Genomic DNA, 14,572 nt, shown 5'->3' with positions numbered 1-14,572 from the left:
TCACTGACTTGTGGTTTACAAGCCTAAAACTATATCATTTATTAGTACCGGTAATGGAAAGTTTCGTTTCTTTAATGTTATAATTGTTATTTTGTATTATTTTTGTGTATCTATTCATAATCATTTGAGATCATTTTGATGCCCCCTATCAGCTTTTTATATATATTATTTTGTTTTTTCAGGATATTCAAGGCAAAGCAGATATAAAACATTGATTTGAGATTTCATCTCACCTAGAGAACCAAACTTAAGGCCCTGTTATCATATCATTTTAACCAGAACATGCTGCAAAATGTGTCAGAGCCCTGTAGTTAGAATGATCAGCTGTCAGCATGTTGTGATGCTCACCTGTCTTCATCTTGTTTCCTTCATATCAGGAGTGCATTAAATTTTCCCATCCACTTCTACTGGAGAAGATACTTCAGTACTTTGAAAATATGGACACAGAAGATGATGTGGGTTACCACAAGGCCCTCGGATACACAGCTGGTTTTTCCATCTTCACCATAATTATGGCATTCTTACATAACCACCAGTTCTACCAGCTCCAGAGAGCAGGCTGGAGGATGAGAGTGGCCGTGGGTCACGTGATCTATCAGAAGGTTGGAAGAGTTTGTTCAGTCACACAAAGATGAAACGATTCCTCTTTTTTATGAACAAAGCTTCTTCAACACTTTTCTATGTTTCTTCATCATTTTGCCAATCTTTCTCTAGGCTCTGCGTCTCAACAATTCAGCAATCGTAAAGACCACCACAGGCCAGATTGTCAACCTCCTTTCCAATGACGTCAACATGTTTGATGAAGTAGGTGACAGGTTGTTTGTTTGTTTATTTATTTAGTTATTGCTGCAAGAGAAAGTCAGTGCAAAAATAATTGGCTAACTATAGATAGTAAAACATGTCATGAGAATTACAATAATACACGCAGACTAAAACATAAGACACTTTATTTCTTTATTATATACTGAATTATTACCCTAAAACACCTAAACAATGCCTAAAAAATACCCAAGAGACTAACTGCAGGTCACCACAGAATTAACAAACTTATTATATGCATTCCATACATTTATCAATGTTCTGTACCCTGTGTACCTCTCTGTCAATCATTCGCTGAGGCACGTGGGTGCTTCATCCATCATCAATACCATTGCTTATCAAATGATCCACAATGACCCACAGTGTTTTCTGTCACAACCCAATTTGTGCAGTAATGCACAATACCTAGATGGGGGTAAATGAATACCTGGATATTTTCTGGATAAATGGTGATAGACAATACATTTTGTTGTTTCATAAAATGTGCTGAATGTATCATTTCTGCCACTTCCGGCCAATTTCTGATTTAGTGGCTGATCACCATGGTCTTTTTGGTGAAGTTGCTTTGTATTCTTTTTTGTAAGTCACATTCTTTTATATACAGTATTTTCTGGAGCAGTGGAGCCGTCCTGGCATGTGTATTGAGTAGGGGTGGGAATCTCTTAGCACCTCACGATTTGATTCGATTACGATTCAGAGGTCAACGATTCGATTCTAAACCGATTATCGATGCATCTCGATGCAACAGTTTTTTACTTTAATAATTTGCTACTAGGGCCCACGGTTGGTGTAGTGGTTAGCACTCTTGCCTTTGCAGCAAGAAGACCCGGGTTCCTGGGTTCGAGCCCCGTTTGGAATATCCTCGGAACAAGGGCCTTTCTGCAAGGAGTTTGCATGTTCTCCCCGTGTGTGCGTGGGTTTTCTCCGGGTTCTCCGGGTTCTCTGGCTTCCTCCCACAGTCCAAAAACATGCGATATGGGGATTAGGTGAATTGACCACTCTAAATTGACCGTAGGTGTGAGAGTGTGAGTGAATGGTTGTTTGTCTATATGTGGCCCTGTGATGGACTGGCGAACTGTCCAGGGCGTACCCCGCCTATCGCCCAATGTCTGCTGAGATAGGCACAGCACCCCCCGTGACCCTCTGGTGGAGGAAAAAGCGGTAGATAATGGATGGATGGATGGATGGACTTTGCTACTAATTTAAAAGTAAGATAATGCAACATAAAAGTGGTAGTGCCCCCTCATCTGCCTCATCTGGTGCAGACAGCCCTTTTATTTCTGCGCACCGCCCCTGCGCTGTTCTCTTCTCCCTCTCCTGCGCCGTTCGTCGCTCCTGCGTCTCCAAGCGCTCATTTGATTTTGATTTGATCTAAAGCAGACTGGATCATTTCTCTACGTGTTTTATCCCCACATAAAAATAATGATCTTTATGATGAGGATGGAGTACAGTCGTGATGAAGTGCAGGTGATCCAAGTGAAACTGAGTGGTGACAGACTCTGAAGAGCAGAGCGCACTTTTCATTGTTTTCACTCCGTGGTCTTAATCTTTGTGAAAGAAGACGCTTTAACGCTGCAATTACGGGAATAACAGATGCATCAGATGAGCTGATGTCTTTAGTTAACTGCCCAAAGAGAGAGAATGTTCTCTGCTGTGAAGTGAATGTCACGGGTCGCGGGGAGTTGATAATCTGTGCCGCACGCAGCCAAGTTTCACTTTTGCGCAGAGACTCCAGCGTTTAACAGGTGCTGTTCCACCGTGAACTTGCTCTGTTTCGACCGCCGAATTATCGGTGCATCCCTACATATAATATCTTTATTGACAAGAACGATGTAACCATAATAATGACGCACTTGATAGTGTGACTTGGGTTTCAATCGGCACCTGGACAAGCGTGCGCTGCGCGGATTACATGGGGGAACGTGCGCTCTTGTTCCCCGGTATAGAAAAAGCTGAGGTGTATAAAAAAATCTATTTTAAATAAATAAACAAGCAACGCAAAGCCTGGCGGCCCGCTAGGCTTATAATACACTGGGGGAAACCCTGGCTCTGCAGCAAGCGAAGCGAACAGAATGTTGCAGCAGGCACTGCGGTCAAGCCAGCCGTGGTTCGCGTTTGCCTGGTCAAATCAGCCGCAGGTTTTTTTTTTCTAGTGCGCGAATCTACTAACGTTTACGGTAAGCGTAATGAAACGGCACTGAAGAGCTGGGAGTGACAGCGTGTAGTGCAGCCCCGGAGAGCAACAACCAGGAACAACACACCAGCGTTATGGCCTTTTTTTTTTGTCTTTGTCATGGAATTAAAAGCTTATTTCCCATAAGTAGTCCAAGATTCATACACGACTGAATTATATACTTCCTAGACTCCCTTCATGAATAATATCAAGTACTTTTACTGTGTACTTTTTGAATAATCCTCTGTCAAAATACCTAACAGAGTACACAATTAAGTCAATTTCGCCCAACTTTGACATGGAATAAAACGCTTAATTCCCATAAGTAGTCCAATATTCATACACCACTGAACTCAGTACTTCCAAGATTACCTGCATGAATAATATCAAGTACTTTTACTGTGTACTTTTTGAGTAATCCTCTGTCAAAATCCCTAACAAAGGAGATGATTAAGTCTATTTCTCCCAGCTTTGACATGGAATAAAACGCTTATTTCCCATAAGTAGTCCAAGATTCATACACTACTGTATTAAGTACCTCCTAGACTACCTACATGAATAATATCAAGTACTTTTACTGTGTACTTTTTGAGTAATCCTCTTTCGAAATCCTTTACAGAGTACCCGATTAAGTCGATTTCACCCAACTTTGACATGGAATAAAAAGCTTATTCTCCATAAGTAATCCAAGATTCATACACTACTGAATTAAGTACCTCCTAGACTACCTGCATGAATAATATCAAGTACTTTTACTGTGTACTTTTTGAGTAATCCTCTTTCAAAATCCTTTACAAAGTACAAGATTAAGTCGACTTCACCAAACTTTGACATGGGATAAAATGCTCATTTCCCATAAGTAGTCCAAGATTCATACACTATTGAAGTTAGTACTTCCTAGACTACCTACATGAATAATATCAAGTACTTTTACTGTGTACTTTTTGAGTAATCCTGTCAAAATACCTAACAGAGTACACAATTAAGTCAATTTCGCCCAACTTTTACATGGAATAAAACGCTTAATTCCCATAAGTAGTCCAAGATTCATACACTACTGAATTAAGTACCTCCTAGACTACCTGCATGAATAATATCAAGTACTTTTACTGTGTACTTTTTGAGTAATCCTCTTTCAAAATCCTTTACAGCGTACAAGATTAAGACGATTTCACCCAACTTTGACATGGGATAAAATGCTCATTTCCCATAAGTAGTCCAAGATTCATACACTATTGAAGTTAGTACTTCCTAGACTACCTGCATGAATAATATCATATCAATACTTTTGAGTTATCTGCTGTCAAAACTCCTTAACAGAGGACAATATTACATATAATCCGCTCAACCATTACTTATTCCATCCATCACAGAACGCTTGATCCTCCACCGGAGCGTCGCTGTGCCAATCTCAGCTTTTTTGTCATCGTGTTTGTCAGTGTTTTGCTTTTTTTTGGCTTTTTCCTCTCGGCAATACCGGTTGGTTGTCTAACACGATAAATCAGCACGTTTATGTCAATTAACCCATGTCGTCACCTCTCTGGACGACACGGGATGTTTGTTTTCATTAGTTGGCATCCCTAAACTTCGTATTTCTTCATTGTACAATTAGCATCCCGTGTCGTCGAAGCTCCGTTGTGCTCAATCAGAACCTCAAAATGTCTTCCAGAGAGGTGACAAAGAGAAATCGACTTAATCTTGTCCTGTGTTAGGGATTTGGACAGAGGATTACTCAAAAAGTAAACAGTAAAAGTACTTCATATTATTCACGTAGATAGTCTAGGAACTACTCAGTTCAATAGTGTATGAATCTTGGACTACTTATGGGAAATAAGCGTTTTATTCCATGTCAAAGTTGGGCAAAATCGTCTTAATCTTGTACGCTGTAAAGGATTTTGAAAGAGGATTACTCAAAAAGTACAGAGTAAAAGTACTTGATATTATTCATGTAGGTAGTCTAGGAGGTACTTAATTCAGTAGTGTATGAATATTGGACTACTTATGGGAAATAAGCTTTTTATTCCATGTCAAAGTTGGGAGAAATAGACTTAATCATCTCCTGTGTTAGGGATTTTGACAGAGTATTACTCAAAAAGTACACAGTAAAAGTACTTGATATTATTCATGCAGGTAATCTTGGAAGTAGTGAGTTCAGTGGTGTATGATTGTTGGACTACTTATGGGAATTAAGCGTTTTATTCCATGTCAAAGTTGGGCGAAATCGACTTAATCGTGTACTCTGTTAGGTATTTTGACAGAGGATAACTCAAAAAGTACACAGTAAAAGTACTTGATATTATTCATGTAGGTAGTCTAGGAAGTACTTAGTTCAAAAGTGTATGAGTGTTGGACTACTTATGGGAAATAAGCTTTTTATTCCATGTCAAAGTTGGGCGAAATCGACTTAATCTTGTACACTGTAAAGGATTTTGAAAGAGGATTACTCAAAAAGTACAAAGTAAAAGTACTTGATATTATTCATGTAGGTAGTCTAGGAGGTACTTAATTCAGTAGTGTATGAATATTGGACTACTTATGGGAAATAAGCTTTTTATTCCATGTCAAAGTTGGGAGAAATAGACTTAATCATCTCCTGTGTTAGGGATTTTGACAGAGTATTACTCAAAAAGTACACAGTAAAAGTACTTGATATTATTCATGCAGGTAATCTTTGAAGTAGTGAGTTCAGTGGTGTATGATTATTGGACTACTTATGGGAATTAAGCGTTTTATTCAATGTCAAAGTTGGGCAAAATCGACTTAATCGTGTACTTTGTAAAGGACAGAGTATTACTCAAAAAGTACACAGAAAAAAGTACTTGATATTATTCATGCAGGTAGTCTAGGAAGTACTAACTTCAATAGTGTATGAATCTTGGACTACTTATGGGAAATAAGCTTTTTATTCCATGTCAAAGTTGGGTGAAATCGACTTAATCGGGTACTCTGTAAAGGATTTTGACAGAGTATTACTCAAAAAGTACAGAGTAAAAGTACTTGATATTATTCATGTAGGTAGTCTAGGAGGTACTTAATTCAGTAGTGTATGAATCTTGGACTACTTATGGGAAATAAGCATTTTATCCCATGTCAAAGTTTGGTGAAGTCGACTTAATCTTGTACTTTGTAAAGGATTTTGAAAGAGGATTACTCAAAAAGTACACAGTAAAAGTACTTGATATTATTCATGCAGGTAGTCTAGGAAGTACTAACTTCAATAGTGTATGAATCTTGGACTACTTATGGGAAATAAGCTTTTTATTCCATGTCAAAGTTGGGTGAAATCGACTTAATCGTGTACTCTGTAAAGGATTTTGACAGAGGATTACTCAAAAAGTACACAGTAAAAGTACTTGAAAGTATTAATGTTGGTAGTCTAGGAGGTACTTAATTCAGTAGTGTATGAATCTTGGACTACTTATGGGAAATAAGCATTTTATTCCATGTCAAAGCTGGGAGAAATAGTCTTTATCATCTCCTGTGTTAGGGATTTTGACAGAGGATTACTCAAAAAGTACAGTGTAAAAGTACTTGATATTAGTCATGCAGGTAATCTAGGAAGTACTAAGTTCAATAGTGTATGAATCTCGGACTACTTATGGGAAATAAGTTTTTTATTCCATGTCAAGTTTGGGAGAAATAGACTAAATCATCTCCTGTGCTAGGGATTTTGACAGAGGATTACTCAAAAAGTACACAGTAAAAGTACTTGATATTATTCATGCAGGTAATCTTTGAAGTGGTGAGTTCAGTGGTGTATGATTATTGGACTACTTATGGGAATTAAGCGTTTTATTCCATGTCAAAGTTGGGCGAAATCGACTTAATCGTGTACTTTGTAAAGGACAGAGTATTACTCAAAAAGTACACAGTAAAAGTACTTGATATTATTCATGCAGGTAGTCTAGGAAGTACTAACTTCAATAGTGTATGAATCGTGGACTACTTATGGGAAATAAGCTTTTTTATTCCATGTCAAAGTTGGGTGAAATCGACTTAATCGGGTACTCTGTAAAGGATTTTGACAGAGTATTACTCAAAAAGTACAGAGTAAAAGTACTTGATATTATTCATGTAGGTAGTCTAGAAGGTACTTAATTCAGTAGTGTATGAATCTTGGACTACTTATGGGAAATAGGCATTTTATCCCATGTCAAAGTTGGTGAAGTCGACTTAATCTTGTACTTTGTAAAGGATTTTGAAAGAGGATTACTCAAAAAGTACACAGTAAAAGTACTTGATATTATTCATGCAGGTAGTCTAGGAAGTACTAACTTCAATAGTGTATGAATCTTGGACTACTTATGGGAAATAAGCTTTTTATTCCATGTCAAATTTGGGTGAAATTGACTTAATCGTGTACTCTGTAAAGGATTTTGACAGAGGATTACTCAAAAAGTACACAGTAAAAGTACTTGATATTATTCATGCAGGTAATCTTTGAAGTAGTGAGTTCAGTGGTGTATGATTATTGGACTACTTATGGGAATTAAGCGTTTTATTCAATGTCAAAGTTGGGCAAAATCGACTTAATCGTGTACTTTGTAAAGGACAGAGTATTACTCAAAAAGTACACAGAAAAAAGTACTTGATATTATTCATGCAGGTAGTCTAGGAAGTACTAACTTCAATAGTGTATGAATCTTGGACTACTTATGGGAAATAAGCTTTTTATTCCATGTCAAAGTTGGGTGAAATCGACTTAATCGGGTACTCTGTAAAGGATTTTGACAGAGTATTACTCAAAAAGTACAGAGTAAAAGTACTTGATATTATTCATGTAGGTAGTCTAGGAGGTACTTAATTCAGTAGTGTATGAATCTTGGACTACTTATGGCAAATAAGCATTTTATCCCATGTCAAAGTTTGTTGAAGTTGACTTAATCTTGTACTTTGTAAAGGATTTTGAAAGGGGATTACTCAAAAAGTACACAGTAAAAGTACTTGATATTATTCATGCAGGTAGTCTAGGAAGTACTAACTTCAATAGTGTATGAATCTTGGACTACTTATGGGAAATAAGCTTTTTATTCCATGTCAAAGTTGGGTGAAATCGACTTAATCGTGTACTCTGTAAAGGATTTTGACAGAGGATTACTCAAAAAGTACACAGTAAAAGTACTTGAAAGTATTAATGTTGGTAGTCTAGGAGGTACTTAATTCAGTAGTGTATGAATCTTGGACTACTTATGGGAAATAAGCATTTTATTCCATGTCAAAGCTGGGAGAAATAGTCTTTATCATCTCCTGTGTTAGGGATTTTGACAGAGGATTACTCAAAAAGTACAGTGTAAAAGTACTTGATATTAGTCATGCAGGTAATCTAGGAAGTACTAAGTTCAATAGTGTATGAATCTCGGACTACTTATGGGAAATAAGTTTTTTATTCCATGTCAAGTTTGGGAGAAATAGACTAAATCATCTCCTGTGCTAGGGATTTTGACAGAGGATTACTCAAAAAGTACACAGTAAAAGTACTTGATATTATTCATGCAGGTAATCTTTGAAGTGGTGAGTTCAGTGGTGTATGATTATTGGACTACTTATGGGAATTAAGCGTTTTATTCCATGTCAAAGTTGGGCGAAATCGACTTAATCGTGTACTTTGTAAAGGACAGAGTATTACTCAAAAAGTACACAGTAAAAGTACTTGATATTATTCATGCAGGTAGTCTAGGAAGTACTAACTTCAATAGTGTATGAATCTTGGACTACTTATGGGAAATAAGCTTTTTTATTCCATGTCAAAGTTGGGTGAAATCGACTTAATCGGGTACTCTGTAAAGGATTTTGACAGAGTATTACTCAAAAAGTACAGAGTAAAAGTACTTGATATTATTCATGTAGGTAGTCTAGGAGGTACTTAATTCAGTAGTGTATGAATCTTGGACTACTTATGGGAAATAAGCATTTTATCCCATGTCAAATTTGGTGAAGTCGACTTAATCTTGTACTTTGTAAAGGATTTTGAAAGAGGATTACTCAACAAGTACACAGTAAAAGTACTTGATATTATTCATGCAGGTAGTCTAGGAAGTACTAACTTCAATAGTGTATGAATCTTGGACTACTTATGGGAAATAAGCTTTTTATTCCATGTCAAATTTGGGTGAAATTGACTTAATCGTGTACTCTGTAAAGGATTTTGACAGAGGATTACTCAAAAAGTACACAGTAAAAGTACTTGATATTATTCATGCAGGTAATCTTTGAAGTAGTGAGTTCAGTGGTGTATGATTATTGGATAACTTATGGGAATTAAGCGTTTTATTCCATGTCAAAGTTGGGCGAAATCGACTTAATCGTGTACTTTGTAAAGGACAGAGTATTACTCAAAAAGTACAGAGTAAAAGTACTTGATATTATTCATGCAGGTATTCTAGGAAGTACTCACTTCAATAGTGTATGAATCTTGGACTACTTATGGGAAATAAGCTTTTTATTCCATGTCAAAGTTGGGTGAAATCGACTTAATCGGGTACTCTGTAAAGGATTTTGACAGAGTATTACTCAAAAAGTACAGAGTAAAAGTACTTGATATTATTCATGTAGGTAGTCTAGGAGGTACGTAATTCAGTAGTGTATGAATCTTGGACTACTTATGGGAAATAAGCATTTTATCCCATGTCAAAGTTTGGTGAAGTCGACTTAATCTTGTACTTTGTAAAGGATTTTGACAGAGGATAACTCAAAAAGTACAGAGTAAAAGTACTTGATATTATTCATGTAGGTAGTCTAGGAAGTACTTAGTTCAAAAGTGTATGAGTGTTGGACTACTTATGGGAAATAAGCATTTTATTCCATGTCAAAGTTGGGCGAAATCGACTTAATGTTGTACACTGTAAAGGATTTTGAAAGAGGATTACTCAAAAAGTACACAGTAAAAGTACTTGATATTATTCATGTAGGTAGTCTAGGAGGTACTTAATTCAGTAGTGTATGAATATTGGACTACTCATGGGAAATAAGCTTTATATTCCATGTCAAAGTTGGGAGAAATAGACTTAATCATCTCCTGTGTTAGGGATTTTGACAGAGTATTACTCAAAAAGTACACAGTAAAAGTACTTGATATTATTCATGCAGGTAGTCTAGGAAGTACTTACTTCAATAGTGTATGAATCTTGGACTACTTATGGGAAATAAGCTTTTTATTCCATGTCAAAGTTGGGTGAAATCGACTTAATCGGGTACTCTGTAAAGGATTTTGACAGAGTATTACTCAAAAAGTACAGAGTAAAAGTACTTGATATTATTCATGTAGGTAGTCTAGGAGGTACTTAATTCAGTAGTGTATGAATCTTGGACTACTTATGGGAAATAAGCATTTTATCCCATGTCAAAGTTTGGTGAAGTCGACTTAATCTTGTACTTTGTAAAGGATTTTGAAAGAGGATTACTCAAAAAGTACACAGTAAAAGTACTTGATATTATTCATGCAGGTAGTCTAGGAAGTACTAACTTCAATAGTGTATGAATCTTGGACTACTTATGGGAAATAAGCTTTTTATTCCATGTCAAAGTTGGGTGAAATCGACTTAATCGTGTACTCTGTAAAGGATTCTGACAGAGGATTACTCAAAAAGTACACAGTAAAAGTACTTAGAAGTATTCATGTTGGTAGTCTAGGAGGTACTTAATTCAGTAGTGTATGAATCTTGGACTACTTATGGGAAATAAGCATTTTATTCCATGTCAAAGCTGGGAGAAATAGTCTTCATCATCTCCTGTGTTAGGGATTTTGACAGAGGATTACTCAAAAAGTACAGTGTAAAAGTACTTGATATTAGTCATGCAGGTAATCTAGGAAGTACTAAGTTCAATAGTGTATGAATCTCGGACTACTTATGGGAAATAAGTTTTTTATTCCATGTCAAGTTTGGGAGAAATAGACTTAATCATCTCCTGTGTTAGGGATTTTGACAGAGGATTACTCAAAAAGTACACAGTAAAAGTACTTGATATTATTCATGCAGGTAATCTTTGAAGTAGTGAGTTCAGTGGTGTATGATTATTGGACTACTTATGGGAATTAAGCGTTTTATTCCATGTCAAAGTTGGGCGAAATCGACTTAATCGTGTACTTTGTAAAGGACAGAGTATTACTCAAAAAGTACACAGTAAAAGTACTTGATATTATTCATGCAGGTAATCTAGGAGGTACTTACTTTAGTAGTTTATGAATCTTGGACTACTTATGGGAAATAAGCTTTTTATTCCATGACAAATTTCGGAGAAATCGACTTTGTCTTGTCCACTGTTAAGATTTTGGCAGGATTAGTTTAAAGGTACACAGTAAAAGTACTTCATATAATGCTTGCACGTAGTCTGGGGAGTATTCGTGTCACTATTTTCTAGTGTTCTCTTCATTTGTTCTTCTTCTTTGAGTTTTCTGGCCGAATCCTCTGTTTCGTGGTGTAAACAAAGTTAAAAATAAATAAATAAAAACTAAAAAAAAAAAAAACTTCCATAACGCCGGGGTGTTGTTCCGGGTTGTTGCTCTCCGGGGCTGCAGCTGGATGCTACTCAGTCCAGCAGTATAAATCTTTATCTACTCACAGTCACTCCCGGCTCTTCAGTGCCGTTTCATTATGATTACCGTAAACGTTAGTAGATTAGCGCACTAGAAAAATACGTGCGGCTGATTTGACCAGGCAGACGCGAACCACGGCTGGCTTGACCGCAGTCAGCAGGCGAAGTAAATTATTATTATTATTTTTTTTTAATTCCGATTATTAACTTATCCGCATCGATTCGGAATCGTTCTAGAGAGAATCGTGATGCATCGAAGAATCTATTATTTTTCCCACCCCTAGTATTGAGTGCTGTGGAGGATTTAGAGCACATAAAAGTTTATCACTCAGAGAGAAAACACTCACAGTTTGTCACATGATAAACATTTGCACAAGAAAATTATATTTAATGCGCTCATAAAACTGTGGCCCAGAAGTGTCATTTATCTACACAATTTTTGCATGACTCATGAAATGCAAACATATTTTCTTGCAATTTCTCTTTAACAGTTGACTATCTTCATGAACTACATATATATCGGACCAATCCAAGTAGCAATAGTGATCATACTGCTGTGGTTCAGGATCGGCTACGCATCCATAGTCGGCTTGGGGCTCATTTTGCTAATGCTGCCCTTTCAATTCTATGCTGGATCATTGTATTCTAAATACAGGTAACGTACACAAATACACAGAGACACGCACAGTTTTTCTTAATCTTTTACTTATCCCACACTTGTGTTTAATGTTATATTGGCTGACTTTTTACAATGACCTGTTAAAAAACGTAGTATATTTTTATACAGTAATTAAGCATAAGAAGCATTTCTCATCATTCATTTTGTTCTTTCAAAGGGAAATGACAGTAAATTTGACTGACAGCAGACTCCGCATAATGAACGAAGTGGTTTCTGGAATGAGGATCATCAAGATGTACGCTTGGGAGAAACCATTTGCTGCTTTGGTCACTGATGTCAGAAGGTAAAATCTGCACAACTTCAATCAGTTGCTCCTTTTTGATTGATGTTTTTATGAATACATCCAAGTTACAGAACTACATTTCATTCTCTAAGCCAGGGGTGTCAAACTCATAGGTCATGGGCCGGAGCAGTAAAATAATAGTATAATAATAGTGTAATGACCTATCAACCAGGGCTCCTAAATTTTCCCTTTGATTTACGTTTAATGAAGTACCATTTTACAAAACATAAAGAACTTACAATTTATTGAGAACAATAACAATGTTATGGCTAAGTATTTCCATATGTGCATAACAACTTACAGATCACAGTGGATCTACAAAGCCACTGTTAGCGTTTAACCAAAACATTAAAGGTGCCATATGTAAGAATGTGCCCAAAAATGGTTACTACATTCAAATTCAAAATACCGAGGTCTTTTAGGTTCCGTTTTCTGACATAACTGGTTGCTCTGCAGCTGAGACTCTGCTGACTGCAATGATTGGTAGACGATGATTTCATAACATGATTTGAAAACACAAACATGATTATCAGTCTGCAAAAGATTGTTTTAATGCAAATATTTTGTCTGTACTGTTGTTGTTGGTGAGTTCAGTTTGTTATATGAACATTATTCCTGAGTCTCTGTGACATATTAGGAGGATTTTATGGCCAGTTGCTTTAGATTTATTACATAATGCACCTTTAATTGTGATTAAAACATTTGCTTATAATCACTAACTGATACAAAGGACTAAACATGTTTCAATCCTCCATCAAAGTCTTTCACATGGTGTTTTTCCTCTATCTCTCATTATGACCAGGAAGATTAGGAACTTTTACTTTATCCTCCTATTGCTCAATGTTGAAGTGGGGCCACTGTGCCTCAGGTATGCCTGAGGGAAAATTCCATTGTAGATATACCGTGTCAGGTTATTGTTTTTTTTTGTTTTTTTAGCTTAAACAAACATAAAAGGTCTGCATGAAAAAGATGTGTGTCTATGCCCTAAGTCTAAATGAGCATTTGAATTTCAGTGAAGTGACAACTTTTAACAGTCAGTCTACTCTCATATTTGCAACAGCCGGAGGACTCGCATTTCCATATTTTCTCCTGCACAAATGCATTGTGTAAACACATCTTTAGTTGCTGAATTAAAGATGTAAGACAGAAATAAGGAAACACATTGATATACTGCCTTCACAAAATAAATATTCATTTATGAGCTACACATTCTGTTGATGTTATGGTTTGGTGTTCCAGCTCCATCTTTCTCTCACACACTGACAGTGGATATTACGTAAGTGTAAAAAAGGATTGGACATAACAGCTATTTTTTAATTGCATGAATCTGATGTTTGGCTTTGAAAATTGCCATAAATATACTTTTAATCAATCAATCAATCAATCAATCAATCAATCTTCATTTGTATAGCCCACAGTTTACAAAACATAGTTTGTCTCACGGGACTTCACAGGGTTGGTAACATCCTCTGTTCTTAGACCTTCGACCAGGGTAAGGAAAAACTACCAGGGAAAAACCTTATAACAGGGAAATAGGGAAGAAACCTTAGGGAGAACCACAGGTGAGGGATCCACTCCCTGGACCAGTGCCGGCCCTGAGTAATTTGGTGCCCTAGGCAAGATTTTAGCTGGCGCCCCCTTGTATCGCATCAGTCAATTTCACAATGAACTTTCATACAATCACACAGAAACTGCATGCGTGTATTCAAGATTTTATTTCTTTGAGTAAAAAATATTACACCAAATAAAAACTAAAGAAAGAAACAGAAGTGATGAAATACAAAATAAATAAGGCAAACATATTAAGCCGAACACTGCACATGAAAACAAGTGACATAAAATGAATAAAAAATACAATATAAATATGGTATTGCACAAAATAATAAATAATGAAATCAGTGCAGTCTGCACTGATGCTGTGTCACTGGGCTGTGCAGAGGTCGACGGGACAGCAGCACCTGATGCTGTGTCACTGGGGGGGGTACTGAAATATTTTAAAAGTGCATCTGAAGAGAGAAGAGAAGTATATGTGACGACTGCATGTTACATTTTAATAAAAAAAACAGATGCTTGGTGTGCTATACAT

The 14,572-nt window shown here is 36.5% G+C and overlaps 1 protein-coding gene across 1 annotated transcript in view; it reads left to right on the top strand.

Moving 5' to 3' along the window:
• LOC310933837 (ATP-binding cassette sub-family C member 4-like) overlaps positions 1–14,572 on the top strand; it is a gene marked incomplete at both ends in the record, with an annotated part of 47,335 nt that overhangs the window by 2,136 nt on the left and 30,627 nt on the right. The window contains 3 exons of the mRNA XM_083897407.1: positions 378–602; positions 715–815; positions 12,361–12,486. Coding sequence (XP_083753533.1) covers positions 378–602; positions 715–815; positions 12,361–12,486 — 452 coding nt within the window. The remainder of the gene's footprint in view (positions 1–377; positions 603–714; positions 816–12,360; positions 12,487–14,572) is intronic.

The sequence above is a fragment of the Microchirus variegatus genome, assembly GCF_963457635.1.
Source record: "Microchirus variegatus genome assembly, chromosome: 1".
Lineage (NCBI taxonomy): Eukaryota > Metazoa > Chordata > Actinopteri > Pleuronectiformes > Soleidae > Microchirus > Microchirus variegatus.
This window is presented reverse-complemented; position numbering and strand designations above follow the sequence as displayed.